Source organism: Pinus tabuliformis, chromosome 2_2 (genome assembly GCF_031772625.1).
Source record: "Pinus tabuliformis cultivar Carrire ecotype Pingquan chromosome 2_2, CPIR1, whole genome shotgun sequence".
Taxonomy (NCBI): Eukaryota; Viridiplantae; Streptophyta; class Pinopsida; order Pinales; family Pinaceae; genus Pinus; species Pinus tabuliformis.
Window position 1 is genome coordinate 359924989 of NC_142300.1, and position 23951 is coordinate 359948939.

At 43.6% G+C, this 23951-nt stretch overlaps 1 protein-coding gene across 1 annotated transcript in view; it reads left to right on the top strand.

Moving 5' to 3' along the window:
• The window catches only part of LOC149192733 (uncharacterized), a 515238-nt gene that overhangs the window by 100986 nt on the left and 390301 nt on the right, over window positions 1–23951 (top strand). The window contains exons 2-3 of the mRNA XM_089406449.1: window positions 12739–12798; window positions 13879–14017. Coding sequence (XP_089262575.1) covers window positions 12739–12798; window positions 13879–14017 — 199 coding nt within the window. The remainder of the gene's footprint in view (window positions 1–12738; window positions 12799–13878; window positions 14018–23951) is intronic.

The following is a 23951-nucleotide window of genomic DNA, read 5'->3' on the forward strand; positions in this document are numbered from 1 at the left end:
TTAGGCAACTTTACTAGTAAATTTGATGCCAATTCAATGTGTCTTTTACCACTGTTATCAAATATTTGACTTGCTGTAGCAAAACAGTGAGGGAAATTGAGGGTTTAGAAGTCAAACCCTTAGGCCTTATGGCCTTGAAGATCTTTCCAAGTTTTCTCCAATGGAGAAACCACCAGCAACAACAAATATGTGACCCAAATTCTCTGCAAAACCACCAAGGATTAGAACGGAAAATCAAATAATCATGCAGAGTGACTGGAAATGGCAACAAAGGCAAGGAAGAGGGCTGGAAGAGGGGAGCCGAGAGGGGGAAAGGCTGAACGGAGGAGAAAGGAAGGCAAACAGAGGGAGAGGAGGCCATGGGGGAGGGAGAAAAAAGGCAGCAGAGGGGAGGAAAGGCCCTAGCAGGCCTGCGGCATGGTATAGGAGGGAGGCTGAGGGCCTTTAAGGCACCTACAAGACCATGACAAGGTGACAGGAAGAGGGCCAAGGCCCTAGATGACCTCAAAAGGCCCGTGGCTTACCTATAAAGGCTGACGGCGAGGCTAAGGGGCCACGCTGGGGCTAGGAAAGGCCCTAAAATTTTTGAAATCCTCACAAAAATTATTATTTGGCTTCAGATCGTCAAATTTGTCAACTTTGCCGAAAAATCTTCAATGATGGCCCTACAAACAAAATAGAAACTAGATCTTACCTTCTAGGGCCTAGATCTAGCTCAAACCCCTAAAAACCCTATTTTCTGGGATTCCCAAAAATACCCAAAACCATGATATATACAAAAATTTTAAATAAACCCAACCCCAACTAGCTGCAAAACAAGGGTTTGAAAAAATTTATTTACAAAAATTGTTCTACAAAAATAATTTACAATTTATATACAAATACACAATGTTTGAAATTTTTTCTGAGAAATAAATTTTTAAATGATGAGCAATGACAATAGATCAAATGTGTTTTGAAAGTTATGGTGTTTCCCACAGTCTTAGCGAAGTAAGAAAATCAAACAAAATTCTCAGAGCCCAAACAAGGTTGGTTATTCTCCAAAGTCTGTGAACTTGGTGTTGATTTGGGGTAGCATCAGATGTGCTCTAGCCATGAAAATTGGTGGAAAAGCTAAAGCACATGAGATCTCCAAGACCCAGAAATGGTTTGGGCAGAATCTACCTCGTTAAGTAGATATTAAAATAATTAATATTTTTAATGGAGTTCCTAAGTCTAAACTTAGGAAAATTAAAATATTAATGGGTATTTACTATTAATATAAAACTGAGTTAGAAGGTTCCAAATGACATGGATCAAGCCAAATTTAATCTTAGCCGTTGATTAGAGATGTAATCTCTATTGTTGAAGGACCAACATGAAAAGTATAAGAGGAGGCCTGAGAGTCAGTTGGAGAACAAACCAGAGTGATCAGTCATTCGATTTTCTAGAGTGGGGCTTGTTAAGAGAAATCAAATCAGTGATCAGTTGCAGCGAGGGGCAGTGAGTACGAGACAGAGAGGTAGAGATAGTGCTGAGAGACCAGTGCAGAAGCAGTGCGAGGCAGACGTTGAGCCAAAGGGAGTCCCACAAAGGTAGAAGGGACTGCGTAGAGGCCAGAAGGGCCTGCGTCATCCATGTAGAGGCTGCAAGAGTGACGCAGAGGGCCGTAGACACTGCACAATGCCGCAGAGCGCTGAAGCAGAGGGTTTCGGGCTCACGCAGAGGCCAGGTGGGTTGACATTGAGCTTTAGATTGTGTTGGAGAGGGTTTCGTGGGGTAGACTTTCCGAATATCTGCTTCTTAATAGAGAGGTATTACTGCTGGATTATTTTCTTTGTCGGGTGAGCTAGTTTGGCACCTAGTTGTACTTAGAAAGACTGCATAATAATATAACCCACAGAATTGTTGCACCGGTTTTCCCAAGTTAGGTTTTTTCGGGGACGAGATGTCCAAAAATAATGGTGTCACTTGTGTGTTTGCTATTTCTTTCAGCTGTTGATTTGTAGATGGTTGAGATTGTATTGTGTTTATTTCAATATTTATATGTTTAAATAACTTGTTCGTAATTAACAAGTAGGAGAAATAAACCAGAGAATACAGATAAAATTTCTAATGGGTAATACTTAGAAATTTAAACATGGTATCAGAGGGTTGCAGATCACAGGAGAGCTGAAGGCATCAGCGGAAGCAGAGCATTTGCAGCAGAAACAACTATCTCGAGTGACAAAAGCTGTTCCTTGCAGAAAGTGGTAGAGAAGGGTGGACACAGAGGGACTGCATCATCAGTTCGGGCTAGAGAGAGGCCAGTGTAGAGGCTGAGAAGGGCAGAAAAGGCTCACGAAGAGCCACGCGGAGACTAGGAGGGTTGACGCAGTTGGCTAGGGGAGCATTTCAGCCAGTGCTGGGATTGCGCAGAGCCTAGAGGCTTAGTCCTTTAGTTGTTGGGGCATAGGAAGCTGTGGGCAGATTGTGGGGAGTGACGCTGGTGGGGTGCTGTTGCTGCCGAGACAGAACAGTACCTAACGGGGCAAAACCAAGGTAGAGGGAGTCACTACCTAGGCGGATTTCTAGCCAAGAAATCCAGATCAGTGTTGCAGGTGCATAGGAGATCGAAGAGGTGCGATTTGACGGTTGGCAGGCGGGTTCAAGGAGGGAAATCGAGACTCAGAGGGAGTCTAGTAGAGAACTTCCAGAAGGGAAGTAGAGACTCAGAGGGAGTTGAAGGGAGAACTTCCAGAGGGAAGTAGAGACTTAGAGGAGTCGAAAGGAAGAGCAGAGAGATGGCCAAGAATGGACTGAGGGATTAGGACAGGCTAGACAGGGTGTCCAAATTTGTCGTCTGGAAGGTTAGGATCCTGTCCATTCTAGATAGACATCGCATCAAGGCCTTCGCCTTGAGAACAATGGCTATCCCAGTTGACTGTAATATCCCGTTTCAGAGATTTTCCCCAAAACCCCAGTAAACTCCAACCAAATACACACAAATAATATAATCACTGGGAAACTCAAAATGATAAAAATAACAGTGGTGTAACATATAATAATATAAGCAGATACTTGAAAAATGCAGAGAGAAATGCTAAGCCATTTTATTATACTGAGTAATGGAATTAGTACAGGAGGTGATCAGAAGGATGGCACCTCGACTTGCACCAGGAAAGTGAAGAAATACACTCAGAATAACAAAGGAATGACCTCTAAGTGGATGCTGCTGGAAAACTGTCGTGCTGCTGCTACTGCTAGAAATAAAATGTGGATTTGGGGTTGTTCCCCTCCTCAGAAAATGCTGAAACTCTGGAATCCGCCCCTACTCAGAAAACCCAGAACAACCCAGAAAACTTTTCTGAAATGGTCGACCCCCGAAGATCGCCCCCTGGGGAATCACGCAATCCCTCAAGGTCCTGCGCTCTCACTGAGTAGAATCCTCCAAAATACTACCTGAAACTCTGCCAAACCACTCCAATATGCAAGAGCTGATCCCTTGCCCAATATCCCAGCTCAACTCCTCCACAAATCCTCAATCCGGAACTGCTCCGAGAAGAACTGCGTCCCTCTCTCTCAAGACTGCGCAGTCTTCCAATGCTCTGCTCCACCTCAATGCTGAAGATCAAAACTACTGCAAAAAGGCTGCTGAAAATACCTTGCCCGAGTAGGCACTTGAAGTCCCCCGGGGCTAAGGGTGAGATCTCCAAACGGAGATACTCAGTGCACTAAACAGTGCTGTAGACAGGGCTAAACAGCCAGCGTGCTCCAAGTCGAAGTGACTAGCTCAAATGCTCATAATCGAATGACAAAATGAGGGGCTCCTCTCTCCTTTATAGCATTGGTCTCTCTCAATCCCAAGGCTCACCTCCTCCAATGTAATCCCCTCTTGCCACGCGTTCCCTTTCCATCTGCGCAGTCCCTCCAAGTGTCTGCGTGGGCCCCATCTTTGCATGGTTCTTTGGCCCCCTTGGCTCCCCTTTAAGTCACAACATTATGCTACTAGGAAGTGACTTTTACTTTAAAAGTGAGTTATGTCCCCTTTTCCTCACCTTTTTATTTACAAATAACTATAGAAGGCAAAATTGAGCAAAATCGAATATTCTAATTAGCCATGGCTAATTAGGAATATTACATTGACTCAGTTGACAATGAAAAGTACGAGGAAGCAATGGCCAAGGCGAAATGCATAATCCTTGATAGGGTCAAGGATCATGTGGTCTAGCATATTGCCGAGAAGGACAAGGCAAAGGAAATGTGGGACACCTTGAAGATGTTGTATCAGCACACTTCCGTGCAGAGGAAGATGTTACTTGAGAATCAATTTCAGTCATACCAGATGTAGAAGGGGGAGAAGATAGGTCACTTCCTCGGTAGATTGAAGGAGATCTGGGACCAACTGACTTCCATAGGGGCCACGCCGGATCAAGAGTTGATGGTGAGGACCGCCCTAAACGCAGTCTCCGAGGAGTGAGAAGCATTTGTCCAGAGCATTCTGGGCAAGTCGAATCTTCCAGATTGGGAAGAATTGTGGGCAGCTCTTCGCCAAGAAGAGATCAGATGACTGTCCAAGATGGGAAATAGTAGTAAAGGAGTCCAAGTCAAGAAAGAAGAGGAAGAGGATGCAACTTTGGCATCTGCTGGGAAGCAAGAGAAGAGGAAGAAAAAGGACCTCTCCAGGATAAAGTGCTTCAACTGTGGGGAATTGGGGCATTATGTGAACCAGTGTCCGAGGAAGAAGAATAAGGGAGAGACGTCTGACTCCAAGGCAACGCCAACGAAGGCGAAAAAGCATGTAGAGGAGGATGGTGATTGTGCCATGAGTGCTCATGTACCTCTAGAGAAGAGGTGGGGAGACATCGAGCTGTAGCCAGGAAGACTACAGGCGATGAGGGGCGGGATCCTTGAGGTACCCAAACTCTTGGATCATACCTTGCTATAGGAGCCCCAAAGTGAGAAGTAGTAGGATGGCGGATGTCGGTAGAAATGGATGCAGATGAAGTAGCAGAGAGTGCTATAGTGCAGTAGTCCCAGGCAACGCAGAGGGTTGCAACAATGCGAGAGGCACAAAGGAGGTTGCAGCAGTGCAGGATGGCACAAAGAGGTTTGTAGCAGTGCGAGAGGCAGGGAGTTGTTGTAGCAGCGCAGAGGCAGTAGAGGGAGCACATGATAGCGACAGAGAGAGCTTCAGCATCGGGAGTGTTTCTAGCCTGACAGGGATGTTAGTAGTTTGGTGGATCAGTTACTTACTTTTCAGTAACTGAGTTGCAGTGCAGTAGCAGTTAGCAGTAGCACGATGCAACATGATGAGAGGGGGTAGCAGTGCAGATGAAGTGTTGGGAGAAAGGACAAGCAACAGCATAGATGCAGAGGGAGCTCCTGTACAAATGCAGCAAAGGCAGTGGCAAAGCCATGGGCAACAGTACAGGATGTAGTAGTGCAGAGGATGTTGGGCGGGGAGGCCTAGCATCAGCACAAGTACCGGTGCCATATAATCAGGGTGATGCTCACCGAGGAGAATTACTAGAGCACATTCCTCACTAAGAGGGAGTGTTGATTTGGGGTACATCGGATGTGTTCTAGCCATGAAAATTGGTGGGGTGGCTAAAGCACATGAGATCTCCAAGACCCAGATATGGTTTGGGCAGATTCTACCCGGTTAAGGAGATATTAAAATAATTAATATTTTTAATGGAGTTCCTAAGTCTAAACTTGGGAAAAATAAAATATTAATGGGGATTAATATAAAACTGGGTTAGAAGGTTCCAAATGACATGGATCAAGCCAAATCTAATCTTAGCCGTTGATTAGAGATGTAATCTCGGCCGTTAAAGGACCAACAAGAAAAGTATAAGAAGAGGCTTGAGGGTCAATTGGAAAACACACTAGAGTGATTAGTCATTCAATTTTCTAGAGCGGGGATTCCTAAGAGAAATTGAAGCATTGATCAGTTGTAGCGAGGGGCAGTGAGTACGAGACAGAGAGGCAGAGATAGTGTCGAGAGACCAGTGGAGAAGTAGAGAGAGGCAAACATTGAGCCAGAGGGAGCCATGCAGAGGCAAAAGGGACTGTGCACAGGCCAGAAGGGCCTGCGTCATCCACGCAGACGCTGCAAGAGTGATGCAGAGGGCTGTAGAAGCTATGCAGTGCCTTAGAGGGCTGACGCAGAGGGTTTTCGGATCACGCAGAGGCCAGGTGGGTTGACGCTGAGCTTCAGATTGTGCTGGAGAGGGTTTCATGGGGTAGACTTTTCGAATATCTGCTTCCGAATAGAGAGGTATTATTGCCGGATTATTTTCTCTGTCAGGTGAGCCAGTTTGGCACCCAGTTGTACTCAAAAAGACTGCATAATAATATAACCCTTGAAATTGCTGCACCGGTTTTCCCAAGTTGGGTTTTTTTGGGACGAGTTGTCCAAAAATAACGGTGTCACTTGTGTGTTTGCTATTTCTTTCAGCTGTTGATCTGTAGATGGTTGAGACTGTATTGTGTTTATTTCAATATTATAAGTTTAAATAACTTATTCGTAATTAACAAGTAGGAGAAATAAACGAGAGAATACAGATAAAAATTCTAATGGATAATACTTACAAATTTAAACACGTTATTAGAGGGTTACAAATCATAGGAAAGCTAAAGGCACCAGCTGAAGCAGAGCATTTGCAGCAAAAACAGTTGTCTCGAGTGACAGAAGATGTTCCTTGCAGAAAGCGGCAGAGAAGGGTTGACACAGAGGGATTGCGTCATTAGTTCGGGCCTGAGAGAGGCTAGTGCAGACGCTGAGGAGGGCAGAAAAAGCTCACGAAGAGCCACGCAGAGACCAGGAGGGTTGACGCAGTTGGCTAGGAGAGCATTTCAGCTAGTGCCGGGATCGCGCAGAGCCTAGATGCTCAGTCCTTCAGTTGTTGGGGCATAGGAAGTTATGGGCAAATTGCAGGGAGCGAAGCTGGTGGGGTGTTGTCGCTGTCGAGACAGAACAATACCTAACAGGACAAAACCAAGGTAGAGGGCGTCGCTACCTAGGCGGATTTCTAGCCAAGAAATCCAGATCAGTGTTGTAGGTGCATAGGAGATCGGAGAGGTGTGATTCGACGGTTGGCAAGCGGGTTTCCAGGAGGGAAATCGAGATTCAGAGAGAGTCTAGCAAAAAACTTCCAGACGGGAAGTAGAGACTCAAAGGGAGTCGAAGAGAGAACTTCTAGAGGGAAGTAGAGACTCGGAGGAGTCGAAAGGAAGAGCAGAGACATGGCCATGAATGGACTCAGGGATCAAGACAGGTTGGACGGGGCTTCCAACTTTGTTGTTTGGAAGGCCAAAATCCTGTCCATTCTAGATAGACATCGCATCAAGGCCTTCGCCTTGAGAACAATGGCTATCTTAGTTGACCCAACTGACAATGAAAAGTACGAGGAAGCAATGGCCAAAGCAAAATGCATAATCCTTGATGGGGTCAAGGATCATGTGGTCCAACATATTGCCGAGAAGGACAAGGCAAAGGAAATGTGGAACACCTTGAAGACGTTGTATCAGCACACTTCCGTGCAGAGGAAGATGTTACTTGAGAATCAGCTGCGGTCATACCAGATGCAAAAGGGGGAGTAGATAGATCACTTCCTTGGTAGATTGAAGGAGATCCAGGACCAACTGACTTCCATAAGGGCCATGCCAGATCAAGAGTTGATGGTGAGGACCACCCTAAACGTAGTCTCCGAGGAGTGGGAGACAATTGTCTAGAGCATTCTGGGCAGGGAGAATCTTCCAGATTGGGAAGAATTTTGGCCAGCTCTTTGCCAAAAAGAGATTAGACGGCCGTACAAGACGGGAAGTAGCAGCAAAGGAGTTTGGTTCGTGAAAGAAGAGGAAGAGGATGCAACTCTGGCATCTGCGGGGAAGCAAGAGAAGAGGAAGAAAAAGGACCTCTCCAGGATAAAGTGATTCAACTGTGGGGAACTGGGGCATTATGCAAACCAGTGTCTGAGGAAGAAGAATAAGGGAGAGGCGTCTGACTCCAAGGCAGCGCCAACGAAGGCGGAATAGGAGGTAGAGGAGGATGACAATTGTGCCATGAGCGCTCATGTACCTCTAGAGAAGAGGTGGGGAGACATCGAGCTATAGTCAGGAAGACTACAGGCAATGAGGGGTGGGATCCTTGAGGTACCCAAACTCTTGGATCATACCTTGCTACAAGAGCCCCGAAGTGAGATGTAACAGGATGGCGGATGTCGGTAGAAACGAATGCGGATGAAGCAGCAGAGAGTGCTACAGTGCAGTAGTCCCGGGCAGTGCAAAGAGGGTTGCAGCAGTGCGAGAGGCACAGAGGAGGTTGCACCAGTGCAGGATGGCACAAACAGGTTTGCAGCAGTGCGAGAGGCAGGAGTTGTTGCAGCAATGCAGAGGCAGTAGAGGGAGCTTATGATAGTGGCAAAGAGAGTTTCAGCATCGAGAGTGTTTCTAGCCCGACAAGGATGTCAGTAGTTGGGTGGACCAGTTACTTACTTCTCAGTAACTGAGTTGCAGTGAAGTAGCAGTAAGCAGTAGCACGATGCAACATGATGGGGGGGGGGTTGCAGTGCAGATGTAATGTTGGGAGAAAGGGCCAGCATCAGCACAGATGCAGCAGTGGCACTGGCAGAGCCATGGGCAGCAGTACAGGATGCAGCAGTGCAGAGGATGTTGGGTGGGGAGGCCTAGCATCATCACAGGTACTAGTGTCGTATAATCAGGGTGATGCTCAGTGAGGAGCATTACTAGAGCACAGTCCTCGCTAAGAGGGAGTGTTGATTTGGGGTAGCATCGGATGTGCTCTAGCCATGAAAATTGGTGGAAAGGCTAAAGCACATGAGATTTCCAAGAGCCTGAAATGGTTTGGGCAGATTCTACCTGGCTAAGGAGATATTAAAATAATTAATATTTTTAATGGAGTTCCTAAGTCTAAACTTAGGAAAAATAAAATATTAATGGGTATTAATACAAAATTGGGTTAGAAGGTTCCAAATGACATGGATCAAGCCACATCTAATCTTAGCTGTTGATTAGAGATGTAATCTCGGCCGTTGAAGGACCAACAGGAAATGTATAAGAGGCTCGAGGGTCAGTTGGAGAACACACCAGAGTGATCAGTCGTTCGATTTTCTAGAGTGGGGCTTGCTAAGAGAAATCGAATCAGTGATCAGTTGCAGCGAGGGGCAGTTTGTACGAGACAAAGAGGCAGAGATAGTGCTGAGAGACCAGTGCAGAAGCAGAGAGAGGCACACGCTGAGCCAGAGGGAGCCACAGAGAGGCAAAAGGGACTGCACAGATGCCAGAAGGGCTTGCATCATCCATGTAGAGGCTGCACAGTGCCTAAGAGGGCTTACACAGAGGGTTTCAGGCTCACGCAGAGGTCAGGTGGGCTGACACTGAGCTTCAGATTGTGCTGGAGAGGGTTTCGTGGCGCAGACTTTCCGAATATTTGCTTCCAAACAGAGAGGTATTGCTACCGGATTATTTTCTCTATCAGTTGAGCCACTTTGGCACCCAGTTGTACTCAGAAAGACTGCATAATAATATAACCCTTAGAATTGCTGCACCAGTTTTCCCAAGTTGGGATTTTCTAGGGACGAGTTGTCCAAAAATAACGGTGTCACTTGTGTGTTTGCTATTTCTTTCAGCTGTTGATCTATAGATGGTTGAGACTGTATTGTGTTTATTTCAATATTTATATGTTTAAATAACTTGTTCGTAATTAACAAGTAGGAGAAATAAACCAGAGAATACAGATAAAATTTCTAACGGGTAATACTTAGAAATTTAAACACTTGGAATCCAAGGGCTGAGGAACCTACAAACTCTATATATTTCCTCAAGAAAACTTGTTAGACACATGGCGAATTAGATCACATAAGATAGACCAAAAATCTACTAATAGAATGTTCTTATCACCATTTAATGAATAAACAAGCTTATAAAATTTTAAGCACAATATAGGAAAGCACATATTCGGCACATGCCGCAGATCATTGGACAAAGAACACCATGAACTGAAACCCAAAGTGTTTTATTATGATATTTCAACGTTCCCAACATATTAGTGGAACAAAACCAGCGTTACAAAATTACATCGACCAGAGTCAGAGTTCTCATCATGACTTGAGAAGCAAATGGCATCTAATTTATAGATAAATCCTCAAAGTGGAAAATAACGACTTGCTGGCTTGACCCTGTCAAAATAATCTCGACCGTCGATAAATAGTTGATCATATTTTAATCTTTGTCGTCGAAAATATTTATTTTTGAGGAATTTTCGAATTTCTCATAAAAACCATTTTTTATTAATTCAAAAATTGATTTTTTGGATTAATTTTCTCAAAAATTCGACTTTGACTTAGCCACCAAAGTATAAGGGCTCAATTTTTCTTAAAATATCTATTTTTGCCTTGGTGGGGGACTCAAAAAATTAACTTCTTTTTGACCCACGGATTTTTTGGTCATTTTCCACTTGGTGAAATTAATTTCTCTAGAATTAATTTTTTGACTCTAAATTAATTAATTTTTCTGGCTTAGGATTTAATTTTATTTTTGGCAGAAAAATTAATTAATTGACACGGAGGGATTAATTATTTTTCCACCTTCAAATACTTTACCCATGGTGTCTGGTTGCGAGGGACCATGCACAATTTTTTTTTTTACATCAGATAATTACAAATTCAACCCTCAAAGGGGGAATTCCCATTAATTATAGACCCTCAAAATAGTTATCCATTTCCGCGACACAATATGATCTAGTAGACCAAGTGATCTGTAATAAAATAATTTAGCCAAATAGCTTAAAATATTCCTAAATCACTTTTACAATAGACTCGACTAAAAACATTAGGACTCACCTAACGCCTTGTCAATGAATTCCATCCTAGCTTTGGGGTTTAAGCGAGAGGGAAAAACTCTGCTGATTATGCGTGTCCAGAAACACACATAATGCAGTGAGATGAAAAACCTCCTAGGATGAAATTCGTTGCCAAATTCATAGGCTCACCTAGGCTACATAATTAAACAGTTGTACTAGCATCACTTACATTACAATTTGTAGAAATTGGGTTTACAATGACATAAGAACTGGTTGGCCGATGATTCTGATCTTTGAAAATTTTTGTACAACTACTTCCTTGGACTTGTGACAAAATAGGTGCAACAGACTAGGCACTGGTCTAGTCCAAAAATGATAGAAAAAGAAAACTCTTTTCACTCTTTTTCGCTTCCTTCCTTCTATTTTAAGCCCTAACCTAGTAGGCCTCCTAGGGCATCACCTAAAATCCTTTCTAGCCATTGAAAATCATTGAAAATTGGCAACTACTGCGCTGGGGTCTTCTTGAGAGGTCCTCCAAATTTGAGGGCAATCCCACAGTGGAATCTTAAGATATTTCAAGCCCTAGCTTCAAGACCGTTCTCATCCCTAGGTTCCCTTTGGTTGGTGGCTTCATTAGGATCATTGTACTCAAATTCCAAGAGAAATTCAATTCCTTTGATCCTATTCTCCTCCTTAACTTGGTCAAGATCATCCATTTGTTGCTCCAATCCAAACCCTTGACCTCGTTTGGGCCCACTTGGGGTTCTTTGTGGTCCCACTACATTATAACTTCAATTTCACAAAGATCACTTAGAAACCCTAGTCTTCTAGGATTCCTTGATCTTGGGCACTTCTTTTTAAGTAACATAACTCAGACCCTAGGTCTATGCAATCCTCTTAGCCCTTCTAAGAGAGCCCTCCATCTTGTTTCTATAGCAAATAAACCCATTTTCTGATCCTCTGTTGTGAATAGGCTTTAGGAATCACCTCACATCCTATCATTGATCCATCTATTCTAGTGATTCCTTTCATACCGGGACTCCTCCCATTGGTGAAAGTTCATAAAGAGTAGGGAGCCTTAGCTAAGGTGACAGTGAGCTATCGCTCCATTGTTGCCACTTGACTTGGTAGTTGCTCTATAGGATCCCCTCCTAGGACCCCTACTAGTTTGAGCGGTAACAAAACCCATCTGAAAACAATCATTCATTCATTCCTATTAGTAAAATTGATTAAATGCTTGGTAGTATCATGTATATACAATGGTACATACAACTAATAGCTGACCTAGAACCGAATAGCATTTAGGTTGAGCCAACTGGTTGGATTTTGATCATGCAAACACACCATTGTGGATCATGAGAAAAAGAGTAATAATGTTTATTTAGTTTGTTTATCGTTTTTGGTGAACTATAAAATTGCAGTTTCAGCTTACGAGTCTTCTTGGAGGTATTCTGGAAAGAAATTGTTTGCAAATGCAGTAGTAAGTTTGAGCACATTTTTTGGTAATTTATTTTTTGAATGCATGCATTCCTTTGTTATGTATCTTTTAGATTTCAATATCACCCTTGTGAATGCATGAAGTGATCACAAATCTTCTTTTTCAGTAGCCGAATTTTGTAGTTTGTTACATTGATACCAAAGTGTTTGGTTTGTTGTATAATAAGGATATCAGTGAACGCATTTTATGTTCTCTAATATGTGGAACTGATTTTAACATTGTGTGTGACACCTAGAAACATACGTCACAAAAAATCATCACTAGCTCTCCCTTTTAAATGTGCACCGAGTCGTTGTCTTAATTAGTGGTATTGATGCATATATGTAGCATGATATAGAATAGTGCTTACTTAGTGTCCACATGTTACATTATCAATTGATTATGATTAGATTCATCTTTGATGAAAAATATTTTGTATTGGTCTTATTTTAATGCAAAAGTTTATTTGGTTTAGATGGAGGCTGGAGGATATGGAACAAAGACATGTTGAAAATGCTCGATATCTTTGGACAAGGTAGATTGTATGCATTTCAACATTAAAACTGCTAAATTTCAATCTTGCTTTGTTCTGTAATAATTTCTTTGACATATATGCACTCTCCTAGAACTGTTGTAATTTATTATCCATTTACTACACCAACCCAAGAGGATTGAAGACGATGACTTAATTTGAAGAGTTTCCAAAGAAGTATTTTTTGAAAAATAAGTGGCTTTTCATAAACTAGTGATAAATTTTGGCTAAGGTCTTGGTTTAAAGTTTAAACAAGTAATCTGGTTTGGTTTTATAGACCACAACCAATTTCCTATTTTTAATTTCTAGTGAAGACCAAACATGAGTGATTTTTCTTGTTTTTGCATTATAAGAAGAAAAGTAAAAATCCATTACACCAATTATCCAGGTTAAGATAGCACTATATGAGATACAAATTACAATAGCAAACTCACCCTAAATCCTGACTTGCCATCATTACAACTGACTTTCCATCTGAGGCCTTTTCATTCCTAAACATTCTTTCTCTCCGTTGAGGCCTCTTCATTCTTGCTATTCTTGCTTTTCCACTTTTTCCCTTTCAATTGATATACAAGCATCTATCTATCTATATATCTATATTTGTTCTAGAGATCATCCTTGGTCACACGGGTCCTGCTTTTTGTCCTAATTTCTTCCTCAAACATTGTGTTTTCCCTGATTACCTTTTGGCATACTCTTCTCCTTAGAAAGGCCATACCTCTCAGACATTGACTACCATTCATGGGTCTCTGGTGCCACCTCCCTCTATATCTTATTGGCTCCTCGTTTCCTTTCCTCCTACTTGTTGCCACCTATTTATCTGTGGGACATTAAGAGAGATATCCAGACTTTGAGCACTAGTAGAGCAGCAGACGGGAAAGACCTTCAAGCTGAATTTCTCAAATATAGTATTTGACCTTATCATGGAAACAATGTCTGGTGATTTTTGCAGATATCTAAAATGATAAAATCATATTCATGTACATGTTTCAGACATGGATTTAGGCATTATTCTTTATGTCCCCTTGTGACGCATGCTAATTTTAAGGATGAATACATTGTAAGTATTTCTTTGGGTAGCAGGTTTGTGGAAAAAAATCGGAGGGATGTTGAAGAAAAGTCGGAGCAACTGAAGGCTATCTCCAACCTTGCTGCACTCTTTGCAGGATTTGCAGTGGTTACGTTGACCCAGTTTTCATTTAAGCAAAATGAGGTGTCTATTGTAAGTTTGATAACATACCATATAATGCTGGATATAGTTTTATTGAATTATTTTTTCCAATCCTGCAGGTGGAGGGTACTGATGTAAGAAATGTCTGTTTTCCATTGTCATTATATGGCTTTTCTTTGTTCTCTTGAGGTTCTGTTGATTTCGTTTGTGACACGTCTGATATGTTGAATTTATTTTCCCTAATAGAATTAAAAACTAGGTACAAGTGCCACACCCAGGTTCTGGGTGCCACCTAATGGTTATGAAATGAAATGACAGAATCCATTGAGCTAGTAAAAGACCGTTAATGTTTTCTCTCTTAACATGTTATTTAATCATTAACAAAATTCCAGCATTGCATGGGATGTGTCCTCTGTGCTCCCTATGCTCCCCAGATTCAGGGACTTCCCTTGCCATCCCCATTATTCCCCTTGTATTTGGGCACTTCACTGTAGATGGTCCTTGCACGAATGGGTACTTGGGGGTGGTCTATGATTCTTCCTATGGGGTGCATCCTCATAAAAACACAAAACTAGAAAAATGATCTCTTTTTGCTTTAAAGCAAGGTTTGGGTCTGACCACCCTCCCCTTGTCTTTTGTCATCTATATGTTATATAACCCTCCCAAACCCTAACTTTTTTTCTCACCTATAACACACTAGTTGTGGAAATTTTGTAAATTTGTAAATTAATGCAGATCCAAAAATTTCATCTCAACCTTTACGTTTCCTGGATCTATTTTCAGTGAATTTTCAACATTAGGGCTAAATCTGAAATATTAATTAGAGGAACAATATTTCATTTCTGTCCAATCCACTTCATTTAGCAACCCAAGGAAATAAATACCAATTAAGTGTTCTTCAATACCACAGTTACAGCCTTTAGGGTGCACTTTTCAAGCATATTGCAGATCTGAAATATGAATATCTTATTACAGCAGATTATAACAGCAGTAAATATACTCCTTTACCTTCTAGATATGTGTTAAATTTGTTGAAAATGGTTGTTATTGATGTCAAAAGCTGTCCAAATGAAAGAGAAAGTTACATAGTCAAATAACATATTTTGATACCTTTTCAATGATATATGGCATGTCTTTTGGAAATATTATTTTTGGATTTTTGATGCCTCATTTAGATACCCTAACTTTGAATGCATTCTAGCTCCAATTACCTAGATCCAATGGGAGCATAATATATATGGTTGGAAAGATTATTCTGAGTCCTTTCCAATGGTATATGGCACTCCCTCTAACAACTCACGGTTGAGGAGAAATGATCCTTTGAATATTCATTATACATTTTTACAGCTGCACAAGTCATCCAATCCAGTGGACAACTCAGCCTAGTCTAGATCCCAATTGCACTATAAATAGGTGTATGAAGGAGCATTTCTAGTCACTCGCTTAAGCCAATTCGGGTCTTTCTAAGCAAGCGGCAAAGCAGTTCTGAGGTTCATACCTCATGAACCAAGTGAAGTGAAGCCGAGTTGGAGACATTTTCTATGGGAAGGGGCATTGGCACATTTTTGGAAGGGGTTTTGGCACTCTTTGGGAAGGTTTTTGGTCCTGATTAGAAGGTGAGTAGTAGAGCTGTTCTAGAGGCCAAGTTTCAACCTTGTTGAAGGTGAATTTTAGCCCTATTGAAGGCCGAACTTCAATTCTATTGTGTTGAAAATGTAACTAGTTTCGGTCTTCATAATTGTTGTACTCATTTCAATATGTATCCTATCTAACAAACTGTTGATTTGAGGTAGCATCGGATGTGCTCTAGCCACGAAATTTGGTGGAGAGGTTGGGGCACATGAGATCTCCAATACCCAAAAAGGGTTTGGGCAATGGGCAGATTCTAAAAAGATCAGGAGATATTAAAATAATTAATATTTTTAATGGAGTCCCTAAGTATAAACTTAGGGAGAATAAAATATTAATGTGTATTAATATGAATATGTGTTAGAATGGTCCAAAAGACTTAATCTTGGCCATTAAGATGTCAATCTTGGCGTATTTGCAAGTTATTTTTGCTGGTACGTTTTTCTTCCAGGGTGCAGAAGTGGTTCAAATTGCTTGTGGGGAGATTATTTATTGAGTGTTGAAGAATGTAACTAGGTTCAGTCTTCATAAATGTATTTGAGTCCTTATGTAATGTACTTATCAAAAGAATGATAAAGAAATTTTTTATTATTGTTACAATGACTTATTAAAGCATGTGTTTCATGCTTGGGTCATTTTGTAATGTTCCAAACTAGGAAAAATAGTGCTATGTAAAGCGAACAATAAAAACAACACCATAAAATTAAATCTGATGTAATATTCCTAATTAGCCATGGCTAATTGGAATATTCGATTTTGCTCAATTTTGCCTTTTATAGTTATTTATAAATAAAAAGGTGAGGAAAGGTGGACATAACTCACTTTTTGAATAAAGTCACTCCTCAAATCGGTGCAGGATCTGTTGAGGCAGATCGAGGTGATGGGGCAGAGATTCATGGTGGTGGAGGCTAGACAGCATGAGAACCCACGGGTTTTCCAGGTTGGTGAGGGATCGGGCACATCCCACCATTTGCCAGAGCAGGGTGCCACTCAGCGTGATACTACTCAGCAGATAGCCTCACATGCCCCTACACGCTCTACCATGCCCACTTTCCTAGGAGCAGACACGGGGGCCGGAGCCCAGCAGGAGGCAGAGCCCGGTCATATGGGCGATTATTTTGCAGAGTACTAGACCTATGGGCAGGAGTTCAGGGATGCTCTCTCATTCAGAGACTTTGTTCAGCTCCATCGGGATAGTAGACCCCGCGACCATCACAGAGGAAACCGGCATTATCATGATGGAGACACCCATCGCACAGCTAGTAGATTCCACTTGCCTATGTTTGATGGCTCATCAAACAGTTCAGCAAAGTCTTGGGTGGAGAAGTTAGACATCTATTTCCAGCTTAACCAGATGTTGGAGACGGAGGCCATCAAGGTGGCAACATTACATTTGGATGGTGCGGCCCAGGACTGGTGGTTCCATGGGATGGTTACACTCGAACACTCCACAATGATGACATACACCGAGTTCACCAAGAGATTGATAGAGAGGTTTGACCGGGGGGATCCGGAACAACACTTTGTTGAGTTGACGAAGCTCAAACGGACCGGGAACCCAGAAACCTACATTGCAGACTTCTTGAGGGTTTCAGTGATGGTGCCAGATCTATTTGCGGCACGGAGGATCTACATGTTTGTTGAGGGGTTAGCAGAGCCACTTCGGGGTCTAGTCAGATCCACTAGACCAGCCACACTCCAGGATGCTATTAGCAGGACCCGGGACTTACAGGATGCCTTACCCAGGACTCGGACACCTTACCCCCAGAAACAGGCTTTCTAGCCTAAGGGGAAGGATGTGAGGATTCTGCCCCCAAAGGGGAATCCAGGACGAGCACAGATTGATGATGATGCCAGGAGGGAGCTGAAAAAGAAGCGGTTGTGCTTTACCTGTCAGGAGCCATGGGCACTAGGACATAGATGTGCTGTGGGAAAGCACATTTTATTGAGGTCTTCTCCAAGAGCAGCGGGGAAGAGGATGAGGAGGATGACGTGGCGGCAGGAGATAGTCATGCCGCGCAGGATCCTTTCCACCACCAACAGTAGCAGCAGGTGGTGCAGCTTTTGCACCTACCGGAGGGGCCTTTGCTGCATTGCGAGGAGTTCCCAAGTATTTGACGCCGCGCGTACGGGGGACAGTACGTTGCTAGCGAGTATCAGTTTTGGTTGACAGTGGGGCAACCCACAACTTCATCGATGTAGAGATGGTTGAGCGGAGAGGTATACAGACAGAGCTTCGATGGCTTTTCAGTTTTGGTCCCAGGAGATCAGACCATGGTGTGTGCTCGTTATGTCCCAGAGTTATCAGTGATGATGGGCACCTACACACTGACTGACCACTTTTGCGTGGTCAATATTCCAAACACCAACATGATACTAGGTGTTCAGTGGCTTATCACTCTAGGGAAGGTCACGATAGATTGGAAGGCCCTAGAGATGGAGTGGGATGATGCGAAGACAGGGAAGCATGAGAAGATACGGGAACAACACACATATCCGCCTCAGAATGTTTCGGCTCATCTGATGGAGGCAGTCTTCCGGAAGGGAGACGTAAAGTGGGCAGTGGAGCTGCGTGCATCAGAGGCAGGGACTACAGGGCAGACGGTGCAACCAAAGATACAGTCCATCCTTGACCAGTATGCCATGGTGTTTGGGGAGATTCCGCCATGACAGCCACCGGACTGAGGGTTTGAGCACACCATTGAGCTTGAGCAGGGCATACAGGTAGTAATTACTATCCCCTATAGGCATCCCAAGGCCTATCATTGAGCGGGCCATTCAAGAGTTGCTGGCTCTTGGGCACATTCGGCCGAGCACGATTCCTTTTGCTTCTTCTGTGGTGTTGGTGAAGAAGAAGGACGACACATTGAGGATGTGCATTGACTACAGGGCCCTGAACAAGAAGACCCTGAACAACAGGTACCCCATACCCAGGATCGATGAGTTGATGGATGAGTTGAGAGGAGCACAGTTCTTCTCAAAGATTGATTTGAGATTTGGGTACCATCAGATTCGCGTGAGGGAGCAGGACATTCCCAAGACCGCCTTCAGGTGTCACTATGGGCACTTTGAGTTTTTGGTGATGCCCTTCGGGCTAACCAATGCTCCAGCTACATTCTAGTCCTGCATGAATCACATCTTCCGCAGTCACTTAAGGAAGTTATTGTTGGTGTTCTTTGATGATATTCTCATTTATAGCAGGACTTGGGAGGAGCATCTCCAGCACATTGAGACAGTGTTGCGCATCTTGGAGGAGCAGCAGTTCTATGCCAAGCTCTCCAAGTGTGAGTTGGGGTTGACAGAGATGTTGTACTTGGGAGACATCATAAGGGTGGATGGAGTGAGAGTCCACGAGGGGAAGATCAGGGCCATCAGAGATTGGCCGGAGCCGAGGAATGTGACAGAACTTCGGGGATTCATTGGCATTTGTACTTACTACCAGAAGTTCGTCAAGAGTTTCTCACAGCTTGCTGTACCCCTGATAGATCTGACGAGGAAGGGGGCATTCAGTTGGTCGGATACAGCGCAGCGAGCCTTTGACAGGCTTAAGGAGGTTATGAGCAGCTACCCAGTGCTTGTATTACCGGATTTTTCGCAGCCATTTGTTATGGAGTGTGATGCGTCGGGAGAGGGGATCAGTGCAGTGTTGATGCATTGAGGTCACCCTATAGCCTTTGAGAGCTGGAAGCTCCTTCCGCATGAGAGGTTGTATTCTATATACGACAAGGAGATGCTGGCCATCATGCATGCATTGGCCAAATTCCGGCAGTATTTAGTGGGTAACAGGTTCAAGGTGAGGACTGATCACAACAGCCTTAGGTTCTTTTTGGAGCAGAAACAGCTACAAGAGAGGCAGCAGAAGTGGATCAGTAAGATCCAAGCGTCTGACTTCGACATTGAGTATGTCAAGGGCAAGAACAACGTGGTAGCAGATGCCCTTTCATGTAGACTAGCCATGTTGTCTCTTATGAGCTTGGACACAGACTGGAGGGCTCGACTCTTAGTAAAGTACTCCAAGGACAGATTTGCATGTGAGGTTTTGGATGGGCAGGTGGCGGATGACAGGTATAGGGTAGTCGATGAGATCATCTACTATAGGGACCAGATCTTCTTGACTGAGGTATCTCAGCTCAAGAAGAAGATACTTCAGGCATCACATGATTCACCATTGGCCGGCCATCAGGGGTTTACCAAAACCTACAGGGCCATTAGAGAGAGGTTCTCATGGAAGGGCCTCAAGGAGGACGTACTCTAGCATATTTGGGAGTGCGATATTTTCCAAAGGAACAAGGGGGAGATGAGCCATCCCGCAGGATTATTGCAGCCTCTTCCCATTTCGGAGGGGAAATGGGAGAGTATTTCGATGGACTTCATCACAGGGTTGCCCATGGTGTAGGGTAAGGATTGTATCTTTGTCATCGTTGATCGACTGACAAAGTACGCACACTTTTTCGCCATATCCGCACACTACACGGCAGCGCAGGTGGCCGAGCTGTTCTTCAGAGAATTCTTCAGGCTACCTGGTCTTCCTAAGACCATCATCAGTGATAGGGACAGCTGTTTCATGGGCGGGTTTTGGCAGGAGCTTTTCCGGTTGGTGGGGATGGAGTTGACGCCGAGTACCAGTTATCACCCATAGACGGACGGGCATACAGAGATAGTTAACAAGTGGCCGGAGGGCTACTCGCGTAACTATGTCAGTGGGCAGCAACTAGCATGGCTGAAGTGGCTGCATCTAGGGGAGTATTGCTACAACACTACACATCACATGTCCATTGGTATGTCACCATTCTATGCTTTGTATGGATATCATCCTTTATCTTTTGCTGACGTGATGTTTGGTGCTAGCAAGGCTCTGAGAGCCAAGATTGGATCCAAGAGAGTCAGGATATCCTCCGAGCTTTCAAGGACAATATGGCTATAGCACAGAACCAGGAGAAGCTGTATGCTGACAGGGTCGGGTGGAGAGACAGTTTGAGGTAGGGGACTTGTTCTACCTACAATTACAGCCATACTGACAGTCGTCACTGAAGCAGAAGGGAGCTGATAAGCTCAAGCCCCACTTTTATGGGCCATACAGGGTGATACACAGGATTGGACAGGTTGTGTATGAATTGGAGTTGCCCCAAGGCAGCAAGATTCATAACGTTTTTCATGTATCATGCCTGAAGAAGGCATTGGGGCAGCAGGTGACAGTGACAGATGAGCTACCACCCATGGATGATGAGGGGCATTTGGTGTTACAGCTAGAGGCTATTATTGATACTAGGGAGAGGCAGCTGCGGAGCAGGATGGTCCGGGAATTCTTGGTGAGGTGGAAGAATTTACCGGATGAGGATGCCACTTGGGAGAGTGAGAAAATTTTGCAGCATCCATCGCTTCAGTTGCTTGAGGACAAGCAACATTTTGCCGGGGGAGACTGTAATATTCCTAATTAGCCATTGCTAATTGGAATATTCGATTTTGCTCAATTTTGCCTTCTATAGTTATTTATAAATAAAAAGGTGAGGAAAGGGGGACATAACTCACTTTTTGAATAAAGTCACTCCCTAGTAGCACAACATTGTAACTTAAAAGGGGAGCCAAGGGGCCAAAGGACCACATAGACACTTGGAGGGACTGCGCAGATGGAGAAGGAGCACGTGGCAAGAGAGTCGCTACGTTGGAGGAGGTGGGCCTTAGGGTTTTGAGAGAGGCCAACACTATAAATGAGAGAGGAGCCTCCTCATTTGGGCATTGGATGATATTGCATTTGAGCTAGTCACTTCGACTTAGAGCACACTGGCTATTAGCCTGTCTGCAGCACTGTTTAGTGCATTGAGTGTCTCTGTTCGGAGATCTCACCCTTAGCCCCGGGGGACTTCCAGTGGCTGCTTAGGCAAGGTAGTTTCATCAGTGTTTTGTAGAAGGAGCAATCTCTGGAGTTGAGGAGGAGCTGAGCATTTTGATGACTGTGCAGTCTTGAGAAGGGAGGATGCAGTCCCTTTGGGTAGGAGATCTAGATTAGGTTTATGTGGAGGACTTGAGCTTGGTGATTGAGTAAGGGATCAGCCCTTGCATATTGGAGGATTTTGGCAGAGTCTCGGGTAGAGTTTTGGAGGATTCTCTTCAGGGGCAGCGCAGAGCCTTGAGGGATAGCGTAGATCCTCAAGGGGCTGATTTTCGAGGGTCAACTATTTTAGAAAAGCTTTCTGGGCTTTTCTGGGTTTATTGAGCAGAGGTTGATTCCAGAGTTTCAGCATTTTCTGATGAGGGGAACGGCCCCAAATCCTCACTTGATTCCAACAGTAGCAGCAGCACAACAGTTCTCCGGCAGCGTGGACGCAGTATAGAGAGAGGCCATTTCCTTACCATTTTGAGTGTATTTCTTCACTTGCCTTGTGCAAGTCAAGGTGCTATCTTTCTGATCACCTCTTGTACTCTTTCCATTACACAGTATAATAAAATGGCTTAGCATTTCTCTGCATTTCTTGAGTATTTGCTTATATTCCATGCATACATTATTGTATGTTGCACTAATGTTATTTTTATCTCTTTAAGCTTCCCAGCTACTATACCACTTGTGTGTTTTTCTCCTATACTCTTAGATAGAGTCTGGAAAGGGCCAGGTAGCCTCCAGGTCTCGTCCTCTTTTCAGAGGCGACATCCGGTAGACTCCCTCCCAGTCCATCTCTGGTTGGAGTTTGCTTGTGTTTGAGGGATACCCCTGATAAGGGATATTACATCAGACCATCAAACCACAAAATTGGCAACCAAACTCCGTTGTCTATTCATTTTATAAAATGTGAAGAGGTTTACAACAAGGTGTTGGAATGTGTGCACTTGGGCTTGCTCTAGGCAAGCTAGCAAAAGCCTAAAATGAACAATGGAACACCCTCCTCAAATATGCTGGTAATTTGGCCCAAGAGCTGCATTGTTACTGCCTAAAAAGGTGCTATTGCCGAAAATGATCTGTTGTTAGAGCCTTCCCTGTTGCTCAGAAAATTATGGAAAATTAATCCCAACCTCTACGCAAGAAACCCAGAATAACCCACGAAGGAATTGGCCAAATGTTGACCTTAGAATTTTGGCCAAAATTCCCCCTAGCTCCTCTCGTTGCTAGCTGAGTTGGGACCCCTGTTTGACCCCTCAGATTTTCCAAGAAAATTCTATTAAATCAAGAGCATACTCCTTGCTAAAAACCCAGAAAGGGTTTCCCTTGTTTCTAACTTTTAAAAATTGACCCTTCACAGCTTAGCGCTCCTCCAAATACAAATTCTGTTGCTGTGACTGATCTTGTCAATCTATGGACTCCCAGCTCCATCAATCCTCTTCAAATGGCCATCCAAATGATCTCCCAACTCCCCAGCTCCAAATCCCCAAGATAATGTTGCCCCAACAAATCTCACTCCAATGTCTGTGCAATCCCTACGTTGCTGTTACTCTCCCTATTCTGCGCTGGTGCTACTCTCCCTGCTGCTAGAAATCAACCTCCTTGTTGCTGTAACTCGGCCCTCCTGCTGCTCCTTTCCCTGTCGCTGTAACTCGACCTCCTTACTGTTACTTCCCCTACTGCTGGAACTCGACTACAACTATTGTAACTCGTCTCCCTATTGTTGGAACTCAACTATAGCTTGTTGTAACTTGTCTCCCTACTGCTGCTACGAACTGAGATGAAGAAGAACTCCCTCCTAGGCCTTGTACTCAAAGTCCACTGAAGCAAGGGTTGAGATTTCTGCTCGGAGACACTTGTGCGCTAAACAACATAGTAACCTGACTAAGCAGCTCGAGCAACTAAGATTGAGTTCAATATGTCAAAAGATATGATGTTGAAATGAGGAGAGTTGCCTTCCTTATATAGATTTCATGGAGCACTTTTTCTTCCATTTTCCCTCCATCGTGGGTCCCTCACTCAACCATCGATTTCCCCTCCATGCAAATCGAACTAGGGAATGCGTATTCTCCTAATGTGGGTGGCCCCCATGTATGACTTAACCACATCGAAATAATTTCTACTAAGTCTAGCCTCCTAATAAAATCGAATGGGCCCCATCACCTCCAAAATTGGCCCCAAAATGTAGAAATTAATTTTGTTCCAAAATAATTTAGGAAGGGACATTACACATTTTTTATTAGTCAAAGTCTCCATTGTGGACTCCTAGGATTTATATTGAGTCATTAGAGTCATTGTACATTTTATGAGACCCTTCTTGGGCTTTTGAATCATGTAAAAAGGTTTATTATTGAGTCAAATAAGGTATTTGACACCTCCACACCAAGTCGGCCTCAAAGAGATCAAGTCGGCCTCAAATTGGGCAATTCGACCTCACCTAAAGCCTATATATACAAGTATTTCAAATTTATTTGGAGTCATCTC